Source organism: Pyrus communis, chromosome 17 (assembly GCF_963583255.1).
Source record: "Pyrus communis chromosome 17, drPyrComm1.1, whole genome shotgun sequence".
NCBI lineage: Eukaryota > Viridiplantae > Streptophyta > Magnoliopsida > Rosales > Rosaceae > Pyrus > Pyrus communis.
The window spans coordinates 16521838-16538216 of NC_084819.1; the positions used below are offsets into that span (position 1 = coordinate 16521838).

The 16379-nt window shown below is 37.7% G+C and overlaps 2 protein-coding genes and 1 pseudogene across 3 annotated transcripts; 1 reads left to right on the forward strand and 2 right to left on the reverse strand.

Moving 5' to 3' along the window:
- The first annotated feature begins 3785 nt into the window (after window positions 1-3785).
- On the forward strand, window positions 3786-4335 carry LOC137723750 (wound-induced protein 1-like). The gene has a single exon (XM_068462942.1). It carries the CDS (start codon window positions 3826-3828, stop codon window positions 4246-4248), a length of 423 nt encoding a protein of 140 aa, XP_068319043.1. The 5' UTR covers window positions 3786-3825; the 3' UTR covers window positions 4249-4335.
- A 4020-nt stretch (window positions 4336-8355) lies between these two features.
- LOC137722106 (uncharacterized) lies at window positions 8356-9342 on the reverse strand (annotated as a pseudogene).
- Window positions 9343-11006: 1664 nt separating this feature from the next.
- On the reverse strand, window positions 11007-15551 carry LOC137722602 (probable inactive purple acid phosphatase 28). Of its 2 annotated transcripts, none has more exons than XM_068461644.1 (5): window positions 15056-15551; window positions 14816-14963; window positions 13272-13690; window positions 12445-12923; window positions 11007-11210 (listed from the first exon to the last, which is right to left on the reverse strand). In XM_068461644.1, the coding sequence occupies exons 1-4, from the start codon at window positions 15311-15313 to the stop codon at window positions 12459-12461; spliced, it is 1290 nt and encodes a 429-aa protein (XP_068317745.1). In that variant the 5' UTR covers window positions 15314-15551; the 3' UTR covers window positions 11007-11210; window positions 12445-12458. The 2 variants fall into 2 exon arrangements, with proteins under 2 accessions (XP_068317745.1, XP_068317744.1); XM_068461643.1 differs by lacking the exon at window positions 11007-11210 and adding an exon at window positions 11913-12151.
- Window positions 15552-16379: the final 828 nt, after the last annotated feature.

Consider the following 16379-nt stretch of genomic DNA (forward strand, 5'->3'; position numbering starts at 1 on the left):
CACATTAGGCATAGATACAGACACAGGTACAATAGGCATAGATGTCGAGGGCAGAGGAAAATGAACATCAATAGGGGATAACAGAGATGTGGATTGATCAACAGATGCTGAAATGGGCTTAACATCTTTCAAAGGAAATGTAATATGTCGTGAGATATAAACCCTATTGGTGTCCAAATCCAAACATCTATAACCTTTGTGTTGTAAGCTATAGCCCAAGAAAGCACACCTTTTGCTTTTCCCATCAAACTTAGCATAAATGTACGGTTTTAACCATGGATAGCAACTGCAACCAAAGACTTTAAGCTTGGAGTAATCTGGATACTTATGAAACAACAACTCCCAAGGTGATTTAGTATTGCCAGACATAAGTAGCCTATTAATGAGATAAAGGGCAGTGGTAAAAGCTTCAACCTAATAGTGATGTGGGACACTAGATTCAACTAACAAAGTCCTAGTTATCTCAACAAGGTGCTTGTGTTTCCTCTCAACACAACCATTTTGTTCTGGTATGTGTGGACAACTGAGTTGATGCATAATGCCATGAATATGAAGAAATTATTTAAACAGTAAGTTTGTAAATTCACCCCCTGAGTCCAAACACAAGATCTTGATTTTATTGACAACAAGATTCTCAACATAAGCCTTGAACATTACAAAGGTAAAATACACATCTGATTTAGCCTTCAAAGGAAAACACCAGCTATATTTGCTAAAATCATCAACTATGAGAAAATAATACCTAAAACCACTTACAGAAGTGACAGGTGCTGGTCTCCACAAATCACAGCGTAAAAGTTCAAGAAACTGAGATGTTGATGTAGTTGATGAACCAAATGGCAGTTTATGATTTTTAGCTATATCACATTTGGAGCAAAAGAAATCAACAGATGTTGTACCTTGAATAGCAAGCTTATTACTAGATAATACTCTTCGAAATATAGCAGAAGAAGGATGTCCCAGTTGACTATGCCAAAGTTTGACTGAACTTGTAGCACTAACCAGAGCCTGAGAAGAGCCAGTGGACTGACCAGTGGAAGGACAACTTTGTAAAAGGTAGAAACCATCTTTAACTGGATCCTGCAAAAGTCTCTTCCTCATAGAACGATCTTTTACAATAGAGCCATCAGAGTCAAAACTTAAGGCACAATAATTATCCTTAAGAAATTGATAGGCAGATAATAGATTATGTTTTATTTGAGGAACATGAATGACATTGCTTAATTTAAAAGTAGCATTGGATGAATGCAATGAAGAATAACCAGTATGGTGTATAGAGAGACCTTTACCATCACCGATGTAAACTTTGTCCTTCCCAATGTAAGGAGTTGATGAAGAAATGTTGGCAATGTCATTGGTAATGTGAAAGGTAGCCCTAGAATCCAGAAGCCAAGATGGTGAGGGTTTAGAGCTATAATGAACATACATTGCTGGAAGCTTTGCCAGAGGAATCTTTCTAGAAATGTCAGGGTTTATGCGATTAAAGTAGTCAATGGCTTTGTGACGTGTAGATCCACAAATTTGACAAGTTATTGGATTTCCAGAAAAAAAATGAATGTCGAAACCCTTGATTCCCTTGATTTTGACTGTAATTGAATGAAAGGCCATGATAATTGCCTCTGTGACTACGATTGTTATGGAAATGTCCAGTATTGTGATGTTGATTGCCCCGAGTAGTAGTCCTTCCACAATTAGAATTGGATCGAGAGAAATGTTGAGGTTAAGCAACATAAATTTGAGGCGGTGGAGTTGGAAGAAAAGGCGATTAAGATTGAATAGAAAACGCATGAAAGGGTTTAGTGCCGGAAGAAGAAAGCTTCTTACGATGAGACATTGAAAGCTCATTTGTAAGTAGAAGGCCACGTAACTCATCCAAAGATATGGAAGAGAGCGTAACATGACAGAATCAATGAATGATTCGAATTCATTAGGTAATCCAACAAGCGTAGCCGCCATTAAATCACGATCAGAGATAGGTGCACCAGCAGCAAAGAGAGAATATGAGATTTCTTTCAGTTATTGAAGATAATCTGCCATAGATTGAGTGTCTTTCTGAATTGCTTGAAGACGAGATCGAAGTTGGTGGATATGAGCATCAGAGACACCACCGAAACGCTACTCAAGCTTGATCCAAAGATCTCGAGAAGAAGACACACCAATAGTGAAAGGAATTACATATTTCGAGAGTGAGCCAAATCAAAAGATTCTTATCCTTTTCATACCAAATCTCGAAAGCTAGATTAATGGAGCGATCTGGAAGAAATGGCGGGGAATACATCTCGGTGCCATCAACAATGCCAAGAAGTTTGTAGTGCCGGAGAATTGGTGCAAACAGAGCACGCCATGGAAGGTAGTAGGATCTCTTGAGCTTAATCGGAACCATGCTTTTGATGTTTTGAATGGTGAGAGAAGCATACAAATTCAACAAATTAGGGTTTGACGAAGGATTTGGGGTTGGATTTTGAAGAGATTCATGAGGAGAAGAAGAGTCAGACGGAGAAGCCATTGCAATTAGAGACAAGTATTGCAAGAAGAGATCGAGAATCAAAGAAACATAGCAAAAAAGAAGATCGAATCGGCCGTGAGCCAAAAGGCAAAGGATACCATATAGAAACTCAGAGTTCTTGAGAGAGAGAAAAGAGAGAGTTTTCTTAGAGATGAAGAAAACATTATTTTCTCATTAATTGATAACTGCATAATACAATCACATATATATAGCCTTTGGCTATTGACTGTCAACTAACTAAGACTAACTACATTTGTAACAAACTTATAACAACTAATAACAAACTATAGTCATGATGTGGCATCTTCATCTTTAACATGACAGTTCAAATACGATAAAGATGTATAAATACTATGTCTAGTTTTATTTTGCGAAAAATGTATATATATGAGCTATATTTTTGTTTAGACCAAAAAAAATAGAGAAAATTGTTCGATGATGATGCACAGGTAAAGTTACATGAGCAACTTTTCAGTGTTCATTGGCAATTCTATAGCTAAAAAGAACTACAACCACCTCTTTCGTTTTGTCCCACAAAGCATAGAGCCTTATCAATATTTAAATGTCATTATATTTAACCTCATTAAAAAAACATATTATCATTATCTAATAAGCCGAAAGGAGAATAATATCTCATTCTAAATAGTAGATACATCCATTATTTTTGGAGCAATTCCTTACTATTGAATCATACATGTCATGAAAATAAGCGTTCACCACAAATAGTATATTCTCAAGAAGGCTACTTAGCTCTTTACTCGTGATGTATATCTTCTTATCCGTACGTTATGATTTGAATAAAAAAAATATACAAACATGTTTACTTATAAGGATTGAATTTGTAAGAAATAATTAACTGAGCATATCATTCTTATTTATGTGCTTAATAATAATTAAAAAGAAAATTACAGGTATAAGTTTTGATGAGTTAAGAGACTAATGATCATAAATTTTTAGTTGATAAATCATTACTATAATTAAATAAAAGTTAAAATACTATTACTACAATTTTCTCAAATAAATCGCTAAAGCAGATAAAAATTATACAAATATAAAACTACGATGTATTTGTAAGAAGAGAGACGATGACCAGTCACAACTTAACAGGGATCTAAATATTTTTTTATTATTCTTAAACCATAGCCATGTAACTTCAGGCTCCTCGTTTCGCTATAAATAGTGGTCCAATAAAGCCATATTGTCATGCACCCAAATTAGAGAGCAAAAGCCAATAATATTCCTAGTTAATTCCGCTAACTTCCTATCCTCCTCACCCCCCCCCCCCCTCTCTCTCTCTCCTCTCTAACAATCTACCAAAAATGCAGAACAAGGCAATTGTTGAAGCTCTCTACAAGGCATTGGCACAGGGCAAAACAGACACAGTGGGAAAGCTTCTAGCCAGTGACCTAGAATGGTGGTTCCATGGCCCCCCAATGAGCCAGCACATGATGCGCGTACTCACAGGGAAGTCCAGCCACACTGACTTCAGGTTCGAGCCCAGAAGCATCACAGAGATTGGAGATGGTGTGATCATTGCCGAGGGATGGGAAGGGGCCAAGGCCTACTGGGTCCATGCGTGGACCCTCAAAGATGGGTTGATTACGCAGTTCAGGGAGTATTTTAACACGTGGCTGACTGTGAGGGATCTGAAGCTGGAGGGGTGGGAGAGCTTCACTGTGTGGGAGAGCATGCCGAATGACCTATTCCACCGCTCCTTGCCAGCCCTATTGCTTGCTATTTAGAATTTTAATTAGAGGACTTGATGTTGTGAATTAGCAAGAAAAAAATATGGGATATGGAGAAAAATTAAATAAAGGGTACTTGTGGTTTGGAGGTTTGAGTTCGAACTGTGCATGATTTGGATGTGTTAAGAAAAATTGAAGTGTAGTTTATCGGATGAAATGGAACAACTCGTAAAAATGTTTTTGAAGATCCAAGTTTCGTTCCTGATTAATGAAAACATTCTTGGTAAAAACAAATTCCAATTTGTCATTAATAAATTCAAAATTTTACTTCTAAATATGAAATGAATGTCTCTGGTGAAATAATAATGATCTATATGATGGTGATTTCACATAAAAAGATACGCCAATTTGCTAAGATTCGTGACTCTAAAAAAATGGGTATTGTTTTATAGTGAAGAGATACATCACTCAAATATTGAACTGGATACGATGAATGTATAAAGAGGTACAATCCTTGAATAGATGGTTACACTCTATAAGGATTACATCCATTCAACAAGAGTTACATATATTGAATGGTAACATTTGGTTGTCTATAAATAGGTTTGTAGTCAAACCATTTCATTTTATCCCAACTCAATTGCCTATTAGAGTCTCGGAGAGAAATCTTCCAATGTGATCCCCTTTAACCGACTCTCCCAACAAACTAATACGACCGAATTCTTAAGTTGTCATCCCATTTTAATGTTTCATAAGCTTGGTTTAGGCACTTCAATTTCTTCAAAATGGAACCATTTATTTAATTGTTTGATGAATTGTTGATGTCTTAGTTTGTACGATCTTGTTAATGATAAGAATGTCCTGTGTTGAGAAAGAATCCCACATTGATGGGAGAATGATTTTGCATAGGCTTATAAGTAAGTTGGGCTACTCCCTATATTGCTAATTGGTTTATGGTGAAACCTAAACTTTCTTCGTGGCTTCACACGACATATGTTGTCCACGTGTTAGGCTTAAAAATTGGCCACATGTGAGGGACGTGTTGAGAATGAATCTCACATTGATAGGAAGAAGAACTTTGCATGGGCTTATGAGTAAGTTGGATGCTATTTCTTATATTACCAATTAATTTTATGATGGAACCTCAACTTTCTTCATCCTGCACCATAGGCTTGAACCTGAGTTTACTCCTCAGCAGCATCACGACCATTAATTAGGGGAATTTGCGAGTTGTCACCAAAATCATAGTGATATTAGCTCTATGCATGCATATTTTGTGTGGTTAAAACGGAATAAAGATGTAGTTCTCCTTTATTTACTGCAGTAAAAACAAGCACAGTAAAACTCCCATCTTTTTCACTTATCAGAAAAAGTCCGCCTCTCAAACTTTCTCTCCGAGGTGAGAGATTTTCTCTTCACACTGGGATTCATTCTCACTGTTTGTGTAAGACTTTTAAACCTATGTTTCACCAGTGGCATTGGCCCTAGCTTCAACTGGGGTCGATTTTCGTGTCCTCTTCTCTCCCTTTTCCTTCTTCTCTCTTTGCTTTTACTATTGTTTCTCCTTAAATCTAGTCTGCCCAATTCTTCTAACCCTAAGGGGGCGTTTGTTGCGCCGGACTATCTCGGACTGGATTAGCTTCAAGGACTAAGCTGGATTGGCTTAGACTAGACTAAACTGGACTAACTTAGTGAAGCGTTTGGTGCAGTATTGGACTAAGAAGCTGGATAATAACAAATTCTAATATTATTTTATTTAATATATAAATTATTAATATTTTATTATGATCTTATCTTTTTTTCCATCTTTTCCTACCATTTCCGTCTCACTCTTTTCCTCTTCTCTCATCGTCCCACCCTCTCCCTCTTTTTTTCCTCTCAGACCTCTCAATTCATGTCTCTTTCTCATTCCTGGTCAAACTCCTTATTGATTCCAGTCTCTATTTCTCTGTCCTCCCTCCCTCTCTAGCTATGTGTTGTTCGAACGGAACCTCACGGCTCCAATTTTCCCGACGAGTTGCAGGTTTCCCGATGTGTTTTTTGGCCAACCCTCATTAAATTGGATGAAGTTAGCACCGCCAAAAAATTCATCACCATCCCTGGACCGAGATCTTAGCTTTGCATGCTCGAATTTGTCATGGATTTGAAGAAGCCCAAACAGGCCGAGACTTCCAGGCCATTTTCCGGCCACATTCGACCACATTTTGGCCTCGATTCAAGTAAAATCGTAATCTTGTCACTCCCAGCTTCAATTTGGTATATTTTATATGTAAGTTGGTTGTGAAATGGATCTGAAAGAGAGTCGGGAAGTTAATGATTGATCTAGGTGACCGGCAATGACGAGGAGTCTGTCGAGAGTGGTCGTTGAGCATGACAAGGACGAGAAATAGAGGATAGTCTTAGCTAGTCCCATGGTTATTGGGGGGTCTCACTAAGACCTCTTAGTGAAGGGTTTTGTCCATGCTAGTCCCCTTTAGTCTCATTAATGTTAGTCCCAGCATGGAACAAACACAGTATTGGACTAATGGCTAGTCCAGTCCAGTCCAGTCCGAGTTAGTGAGGGCAAACAAACGCCCCCTAAAGGTATTTCTCATCCCGGCTATCCCATGGTCCAATCTTCAGCTATGTTTCCTACTAAGATCGTGTGTAGAGTTTCGGAGTTTACTCCGGCTCGGGTGTTTCCAATACCACCACTTTCTCTTTGTTATCTGCAGGTTCTGGCAGTGTTGCTTGTGGGTTTCCTCAAGCTTCATACATGTAGTTAGCTTATCTCACTCTGTTACCGACTATCCCCTGCTTATATGACTGTGCTCAGGTAACTTTTCGGGGTAAGAGATGGCGTCTGGTGAGGTATTACTCGGCGACGGTGGATTGGGTTTTGCTTGAATGGACTGGAATGCTGATGGTGGAATGGCAGTGGAAGCTTCTCAATTTCTCGGTTGCAGTGCAATTCTTTGGGCTTTACTATTTCTGTGGGCTCTTTCTATGTTTGTTTGTTTTTTAAGTCTTAGGCCCTTTTTTTGTTTGTTAATAGGTGTGTCTTGTGTCTTGTTTGCTTGTAATTTATGTGGTGGTTGTTTAATAAAATCTCTTTTTGACTAAAAAAAAAAAAAAGGATACTTTTATGAAAAAGGTTTATGCTAAGTTTATTTGGCTTTATAACCAAAATGGTCTCTAAAATTTGCATAACACATCACTTTGGTCCTTGAGATTGAAAATCAATAGAAATGGTCTCTGAGATTGTCCACCATTCATTATTTTGGTCATTCCGTTAAAAACTCCATTAAGTGTCTCGAGCTCTTGGTTGAAAATTTAGGCAATTTTCAAAGCTTCGTAACTCAATCGTTTCTTTACCAAATTTGACCCATAATATATCAAAATAAAGATAGAAAAGTGTAGAACATGATTATACCTATTTGGAAGCCAAATGGTTGCCGAAGTTGGCCGGCAAACAGCCTGAAAAGTGACTGGTCCGCGCAAAAACTGGAAAACTTGCCGGAAACTGGGTAAACTTTAAACGTTCATAACTTCTTCAATACTCAACGAAATCGAGTGATTCAAAAACGAAAATCATACTTCTCAATGAGATAAAGAGAATGATATCATTCTTGAGGGATAATTCGCCGTGTTTTGGCCGGAAAATGGCTCGAAAGTGGCTAACTCGAGACCAATATAGCCACTTTCGTGCCATTTTCCGGCCAAACCACGGTGAGTTAGCCGTCGAGAAAATAAGGATATTTATTTCGGTACTCCCAATTTATCTTTTGATACCTTTGATTCTCCTATGATAAAATAGGAGTAGCGATTTCGGTATACCCTGTTTAGCTTTCAATACCTTAAGTTCTCTTCTGATAAAATAAGAGCAGCAATTTCGGCCCCCCAAATTGCGTTTTTCATAATTTTTCTACACACAACAGTAGTGCCAGAGGGTGTACTGATTGCCAAATTCTCTACCCGTGAAACAAATTTCCAATATGTATTAAAGGTGCAGTATACTTTTATAGTTCATTGCAACATACTACAGGTAAAGTTGATTGAAGACATACGAGAGGATATGATGGAACTGAGGAAGTATATATTAAGATTCAAACAGATTTATGTTTATCAAAAACACATAATAGTGCCTGCACTCTTCCGAGAGCTTCATCACTAGTTCCTTGCTTTTTATGTCTTCGGTTCGATATTTTCTTCTCTCTGTATTTTGGAGGAAACAGGAGCTTCATCAAAGTCTGTTACTGCAGGCTTTCCACAGCATAAGTTATTCGCCGGCAAGTTGAATCTCTTCCTCATTTGGATTCTCCAGAAGCCACCGTACAGCAAACCAGATATACAAAACGACAATGCCAGTTAAAATCAAGGCTTCTCTTGCAATTTCGTTGTCGATATGGGAGGCAGCCAAACTGAGGATCCAAAATGGGGCTGTGCGGAAGAGGAGAAATGTTGCAGTGTGCATATACATGTTGCCAAATCCAAGCCTATCGGTGTTCCACCCGAAAACACAAAGGAGCAGAAAAAAGAAAGATGTGATGTTGCAATATCATCTTGAAAATCAAATAAACCCCCTCTCCATTGGGGTTCAAATTCAGCAATCTTTTGCTCATTTCTAGATTCAAATGTTCGTTTTGTGAGAATATGATCCTGCGATTCGCTATCAACTTCATACTCCGTGCCAAGGGAGCTGACAATGCAGTACACACCTGCAATTGCAGGAGCAGCAATTGCAACTGAAAGGCAGATACCAACACCAATAGGCGGTCGCTCAGATCTTTTGTATCCCAAGTTAAGCGCACACAAGGCATACTGAGCAAAGCAATCCAGATGGAGTAACACAACAACGACCATAATGTTCATCTGTTCACGGGGCTTGTAAGTTCCGTTCTTACAGTATATCCTTTTCGGGTGATGGTAAACATTCATGAGAGTGACGAGAGCATTGAGAATTTGATTGTTAATCTCATGCCACTCATTTCTCTGTGACTGCGTCGGTAGGACATGGTTTAACATTCCTGTCATCACGAGAAAAAGGATTGCTCCGGAGACAGCAACACAGATTATCCACAAAACGAGTGCCATATTCAGATGATTCTTGATCCATTTTCTGCAGATTTTACTCGGGGATGGCCAATCAATCTTCTGAGAAAGAATCCCTTTGAAACGTTTTCAAAAACCTTGCCTATTTGAAGAAGGTGCAGTGCTTGATATTTCATCTGTTCTGTGACCTTTTGTGACTAAGTAAGCCGTCCCCTTTGTGATTTCGAAAAACAAAGCACATTGTTGTCATCAGCCTCGTAACCATCTTAGTGGTACTTCACTCTCAAGTTAAGTCTTTAATCAATCTCTTTTATGCTACTACCACAGCTGGAGTCACATTGCAGCTAAAACTGAAATTTATACAATGAATCTCTTGCATTCGGAAAGAAACTGCAATTCAGAATGCTGAACCAGACTGTACCTCGATCGGTATCTTTTACAAGTTCATGGAATCACGTTCAATATCCTAATATTACATCAGATATTCAATGCCAGAATCCCAAAAATCATAAACATAAGATGAAGAGTTCGAAACAAACAATGGACAAAACTCAAAAAAATTCCTTCTTGTAAAAGAAGATTACAAACTAAAAATTCATTCGCCATGGAAGTTGAATCACTACACTAGGCAAGGCTAAAGTAGACATCACTAGGGCGAAAACCCATGATCAAATTCATTGAAATCCAGAAAAGAGAGAATTGTTACCTATGAATTCAAAAGATCTTGCTGTGGCTACTGATGATCAGAGAGGAACAGTGGAACACATACATATCAAGTACATTGATGTTGAAATTTGTTGTCTGTCTTCTGTCTTTACCAAGTCCTTCACAAGTTCCGGTCTTTCAACTGGTGACATATGTCATCCCAGTTCCCACCAAAAAAGAAGGATAAAAAGATCTGCAGCTTACAGACAGCGAAAAAACAGTTCAATCTAACCAAGTTCTCGAGAAGTGTTTTGACAAACCTATTACCGGTTTGAAATGTCTTCGTGCATTCTAATTATCTGATGGAAAAGTACATCGAGGGAAAATGGAGTGAAGAAAGTTTTGGATTGTTTTGCAGGATTTAAGAAAAACAGCACAAAAACTAAGCTGCATCGATTTAATACCACGGTCGCAACTGGCCTTTTGGTACCAATGGAACGCAGGGAATGGAGTGGAATATCAGTCGATATGCTCCCGCGTTTCTCATCCACTAACCTAGAGAATTTGATCTTATCTATCGAAACAAATAGGCGCTCATTGTTGCTATCTTTTGGTCCCCGAGGAGAGGAGAAGATTAGAAGCTTTGAGGTTAATTCATAGCATGTATTACGTTTGGTATTGATTAAGTAATGAGACCTCTTTTCCCCTCAAATCTTTGTTGATAGTAACAACTCCCAAGTCCGATTTCTGTTCACTGTAAGATGAAACTCTAATTCTTTCGAACCCAAAATCTTAACGTTGATTTGAGCTTGCTTTTGCAGAAAGCACTTCTAGTCAGAACCATATTTGCTAAAAGTGATTTTAGTATTAACTAGTAGAAAATTTTCATGAAACGCATGCTTCTCCAAGACGTGCGTTTAAAATTTTCTACAGAGTGCAGTTAGAAGCACTTATGCTTGTCGAAAATCACTTTTAGCCCTTATAGGACCAATCTCAAACAGGGCATTAGTGGTTGCTACAGATCGGATCCTATAATAGCGGTGACGATATATCTTGTCTTAGGTAGTGATGATATCTTAGTCAGAAGCACTGAAAGGATGACATAAAATGTAGCCCAAAAAGTTCATCCACAATCCAAATGAAACAAAAAAGGCATTCTTTTACACAACATTCGCCTTCTGAATGTAATCACAGCATGTTATTCATTAAAACAAACAAATATTTACATGAGAAAAAGAAATGAAAACCGCGTAAATTTGCCCGACAGTTGTGAAATTCTGATGCTTTTGCCTTAATCAAGTTTGTTTTCCGGTTGACATTACTATATTACAAACATCTTCTCACTGCATAAACAACAAACATGAACATTGAGTGAACAAATACATATGGTCATTCCATAAGGTCACAGTTGAGAGGGGTACCCTCCAACCCAAATAAAACAAGTTTATCAAGACGAAAACAACAGAAAGATGTCGACAGTAATTTACTAAGACGTATAAACTGTCACGTCCCGATCCTGACATACGTTCAAGATAGACACGTGACGTTACTAATTACATGTATATCTAACATACCCCGCCTCCGGGATATGGCAAAGCTTAACTCGAGAATCGAATCACATTGTAATTTTTCGTATACTTTATGGCTGCATCTAGCCTCCTCGTTAGACTGCCTACGTACCCTAAAAGGATATCAAGCCATTCGTAGTTCACCCTTCGCTACAATTTGACATACATCACAATCCGTTCAAGCCGAAAGGCATAACATTCCTCAATCAATCATTTGGACTTGACAAGCATGAATTATTCGATTCAAGCTACATAACGAGCCCACATGACAATCAAGGTTTATATTTCATTCATCATATAAATCACTATGTTTCAACATAAAATCGCAATTCATAGCATGTAATATATCAAAGAATCAACAAAGCACAATAGTGTCCTCTAGTCACATTGATCAACTAATCTAATCGTATTAATAACAATCATATCCAACGACACTCCACAATCACGTCAATTAATCAAATCCATGAATCAAAGATGCACGGTATTAACGTCAAACTACGTTAATCAATCAATGAAATAACATATCATTTCACAAATTTAATTAAAGAACCGTACATAATTCCCCACTTGGATTACAAGTAATAACATGGTGAATTTCATTTATATTCACAAGGTCTACTGTGGGTGCTCCCCATTCACTCGAATCTAGGGTCGGACTAACCAAGCAGTGTACAGAAAAACTCGTGAGGGCACATGGGCAGTTCCTCTGCTAGTGCCTGAAAATTGAAACGGACAAGAAAAATGTCGACCTAGTTAGCAGTTCCTACTTCCTTAATACACATGCTCACTCTAAACAGTATTGCATTTGATCATCCTCTTGTCAACAGGTTTTAAACTTCCTCAACGGTTTGAAATACCAATTTTTTTTTTCAATTACCAATGAAGAGTGATTATTTGAATAATTACGTGTTCCCTCGATTGCAATGCAAAACCAAAATAGTTCGATTTAATTTCCACTGCAGGCTCAAAAGTAACCCTCAAAAGAATTTTTTTAGTAGAAATAGGATACCTTATGAATCGGGACTATCCTGATGGTTCATATTTCCACAAGACTTGCTCATCAATCTTGCTCAGTTTCTCATCGTCAAGACGCTTCCATGTCTTAATCCTCTCAACGCCCATCCAGCCTTTCTTTCCCTTCCCAAGTTCTGCCAATATGACCCTTGCTCTCCTTGGCCACCTAGCGTTTCCATAACCATGGTACCCGAAGCCCCCACCATAACAAAACCAAATACCATCAAGATTCCCGCAGAAGTCATTGGTATGATCGTGTCCCATGAACACGGCTTTCACATCTCCCATGGATACAAGGGTCTGCAAAACTCCTGAGTTCACTTTTGAACATGCCACAGCCTCCTGAAACTGGCCAACAATCTTTTTGTACCACAGCTGCCGGACCTCTGGAATTGGGATATGAAAAAATACAAGCGCTGGTGGTTTGTCCGGAGGAAAAGCCTCTGCTGAGCGATCTAGATATCCAATGTGGCCCTGTTAGTATGTTTCTTGCAACATGTTAATGAAATCTAAATCTAATGAAACCTCCCTTGTGGGGAAAGGACGAACATGATGAGCAAATCATACAAAATACAATATGAACAACTTGATGCAGGTATGGAATTGCAATTTTGCAAACAAGAGTGGGGGGTTGTTAATGTTTTTTGAAAACATAGGGAACACATTTCCACTAAATACGGAAATGAATATGTGAATTTTAATGAAAATTTCACTTTACCAAGCAAGTATGAAAAGTTTCTCAATTCAATTCATAATCACCAGAACAAATGAAACAAAATGCAGCCGCATTGTTCTTATGCATTGTATTTGTTGAAAGTATACCTGAAATCCCTGAGAAATGTCGCGAAGCCAATGGAGTTGAGATTCCTTAATCCAACCATAAGTTTGAACTCCTTCAACAGTTTCCCTGTCTCCACTGTCAAGAAAGAAAAGATTGAGGATGCTTGTGTTTGCCAAATAGGATCCCAGGGCACCATATACTTTCAGATCATAATTGCCAAATCCATCAATGTTTTTCGCGCTTCCTCCTTTAGAGAGATCCTCAGCTAATGGATTAACTTGCGAAACTGAATAATCCATAAGTGAGATAAAAGACATCAGTTCCTCACGTGTCATCGTAGATTCTTGGTCGTGGTTTCCTAAAATTGCTGCCCACGGAACTCCTGAATCAATGGCAGGACCAAATGCTCTAAGCATGGATTCAGCAGCATCAACAGAGCTTGACCCGAATATATTATCTCCTGTTTGCAAGAACCGAGTCAAAACCGATACTTGTGTGTGCGTCTGCAGTTGAAAGTTGGGCCATAACACATTGTAAACTATAAGTACAGTTGGCTTTCTTTTCAGATAATTGGTGCCTACATTCACTTAGGAACACTTGCATAACTGAGGAATTAAGTTTACCGGATTATGGCTTCGTTGGATGCATGAATTGGGTGGGTTCAATATGGTTACCATACCAAAATCCTCATACGAATTATCATACCAAACTTTGGTATGACAAAATCTAGTATCATTGACATACCAAATTTCTGTTTGTCATAAAATCCGGTTGACATGTATGGTGATGGTGTTGTACCAATTTGCTATAGGATTATTTTTTTGTTCAGGCCCAAAACGATTTTTGCTTTATACAACCAAGATTCATCATTATTTCACACACATTTAACGAGTCAAACCATACATCAAGGATTATAGATATTAGGGTTACAAACCAAACCAAATCAAATAGAAGTCGAAGACTTCAATTTGCAAACTAAATGAAATATATTAAAGATAAATGTTAGTAATTAGTATTATATTACAATTCCCTCTATATATATATATATATACACACGGTAGGATTTGGATACCAATACCATACCAAATATCTTTGGTTCGATAAAATTACCATTTGGCATACAAAATGGCACAAAATCGGTATGGTAATAGTATGGTACGGTAGAATGGCAAAAAATTCTGTTCCTAAACCAACTAAGGCCACATTTAACTTTTTGCCACCTCGTAAATAATGTGCTGCATGAAGAACTTAGGCCTTGGTATAGAAGGTAAAAAAATATGACGGTCCAGAGGCAAGAGCTGCACCTAATATATAACCTAGAGATAATCAACAAGTTTTAGTTTTAAGCATTCATCCTTGTGTGGACTTTGATGTGACTGTTTTTCTTGGTTTAGATGTTTAATAAGCTTTGATAACCAATTAAGTTGGTTTAGCATCTTAATCAAATTATCATGGAGCAATATCCACAAAAAAAAAATATATATATATATATATACACCTAAAAACTCAGACAGCCAACCAAAACAAAAACAAAAACAAAACAAAAAATCATAAAACATATGTCGGAGAAACAAAAAAAATGTACCTGTAAAAGCAATGAAATGAGGCTTCTCAGCTTCAATCATCTTCCTCAGGAAGTGGGAGGTGTTGAGATCAGAACACCGGTCAAACTCGGAGTCCAACACATCTCGGCAGCGAGTCAACCTTCCATTCCCGTAATGCATATCAGCCACCTTAATTAACGAAAACCCCATTAAAATCCTAATCATTTAGTTAATCTTATAGATCATACAGTATAAGCATAAGAATACGATGAGTAAATTACCTGCAGGATTTTGAAGGTTCCGTCGGACCGGAAACGAAGGGGAAGATCTGGGCTGGTTTTTTTAACCCTGACAGGCCGATGGCCGATTAGCAAATTGTGAGAGATTTGGGATTGAAAAAAGTAGATGACTGAGCAGAGGAATGACAAATACAGGACCGAGTGTTTCCAGTTTGCTGCCGAGGACGATTCCACTGAAGAGTCAACATCTTCGGACAGCGTCTGGTATTTCCAGTTTGCTGCCGAGGACGGCGATCCCATTGAAAAGTCAACGTCTTCGGACAGCCTCGGGTGTTTCCAGTTTGCTGCCGAGGACGCCGATCCCACTGAAGAGTCAACGTCTTCGGACAGCGTCGGATTTGCGGGCTGTGGGATGGCGACCAGTAAGGCAGGGGTGGCCGGCTTAGTGACTTTCAGGGCTGAGTGGATTGGGGTGGTGGTGGTGGGGAGGGGTGGAGACTGGGGAGTTTTGTAACAACAGACCCGCAGCCACCTAAAATAGCCTCTTTGAAACAAATAACAAGTTAACAACAGGAATGTTTTTAACTTGTTTGGTATTTCTAACAAAAATGTGAGCCATTGTAAACAATAAATTGTCGGTTTTATTTTACAAAATTCGTTTCTCTCGGCAGTTAAGAACAACAGAAATAAAGTGAATTTCTTACATTTTACAACTACTAGCCTCTTGCCACACGTTAATTTTATTTTACAAAGTTTGTTTGTCTCGGGAGTTAAGAACAACAAAAACAAACTGAATATCTTGACATTTTACAGTAATTAATCTCTTGCCACATACATATGCGTTTAGCAATTGCCTTTTTTATAGTAGATTATGCCTTTTAAAATGTTTAATTAAATAACTAATTTATAATTTTATTAAAAAATTACTTTAAAAAAAAAAGAAAAAAAGAAATGAAGCATAACCATGAAACCACTAACGTGGGAGTTTTTAGTTTTTGTTATTTTTACTCCAAAGTTTTAAATTTTAAATTTATTCAAAATTAAAATTTGATAAATTGCTTTTTAACTCTTTCTGGATAGGTTACGTTTTCATATCAGATTGGTTCTCTAAGAAATTAATATTGGCAATAGATGGACGTATTAATAGAATTTTTTTTGTCAACTAAAAGTGGGTGAAAGACTATTTAACAAAATAAAATTTTGCTCTTTTTTGTGTAAACCTCACCCACGGGTGATTTTAACAGCTCTAATATTTAAAAAAAAATTAAAAATATACATTTTAACATCTTTATATTGTTCACTTATTATTTTACTTTTCAGCTTAAATATTCTACAAACATACACTTGTTGCTCCATAAATTGTAAA

Bases quoted from the DNA above. Each gene is read 5' to 3' on its own strand.
- LOC137723750 (XM_068462942.1), top strand. From the start codon at position 3,826: ATGCAGAACAAGGCAATTGTTGAAGCTCTCTACAAGGCATTGGCACAG.
- LOC137722602 (XM_068461644.1), bottom strand. From the start codon at position 15,313: ATGGGATCGCCGTCCTCGGCAGCAAACTGGAAATACCAGACGCTGTCC. The intron at 13,691-14,815 runs GTACATTTTTTT...TCTTGCAAACAG, and splicing joins TCATTTCATTGCTTTTACAG to GAGATAATATATTCGGGTCA. The intron at 12,924-13,271 runs GTATACTTTCAA...ACATACTAACAG, and splicing joins ACATTTCTCAGGGATTTCAG to GGCCACATTGGATATCTAGA.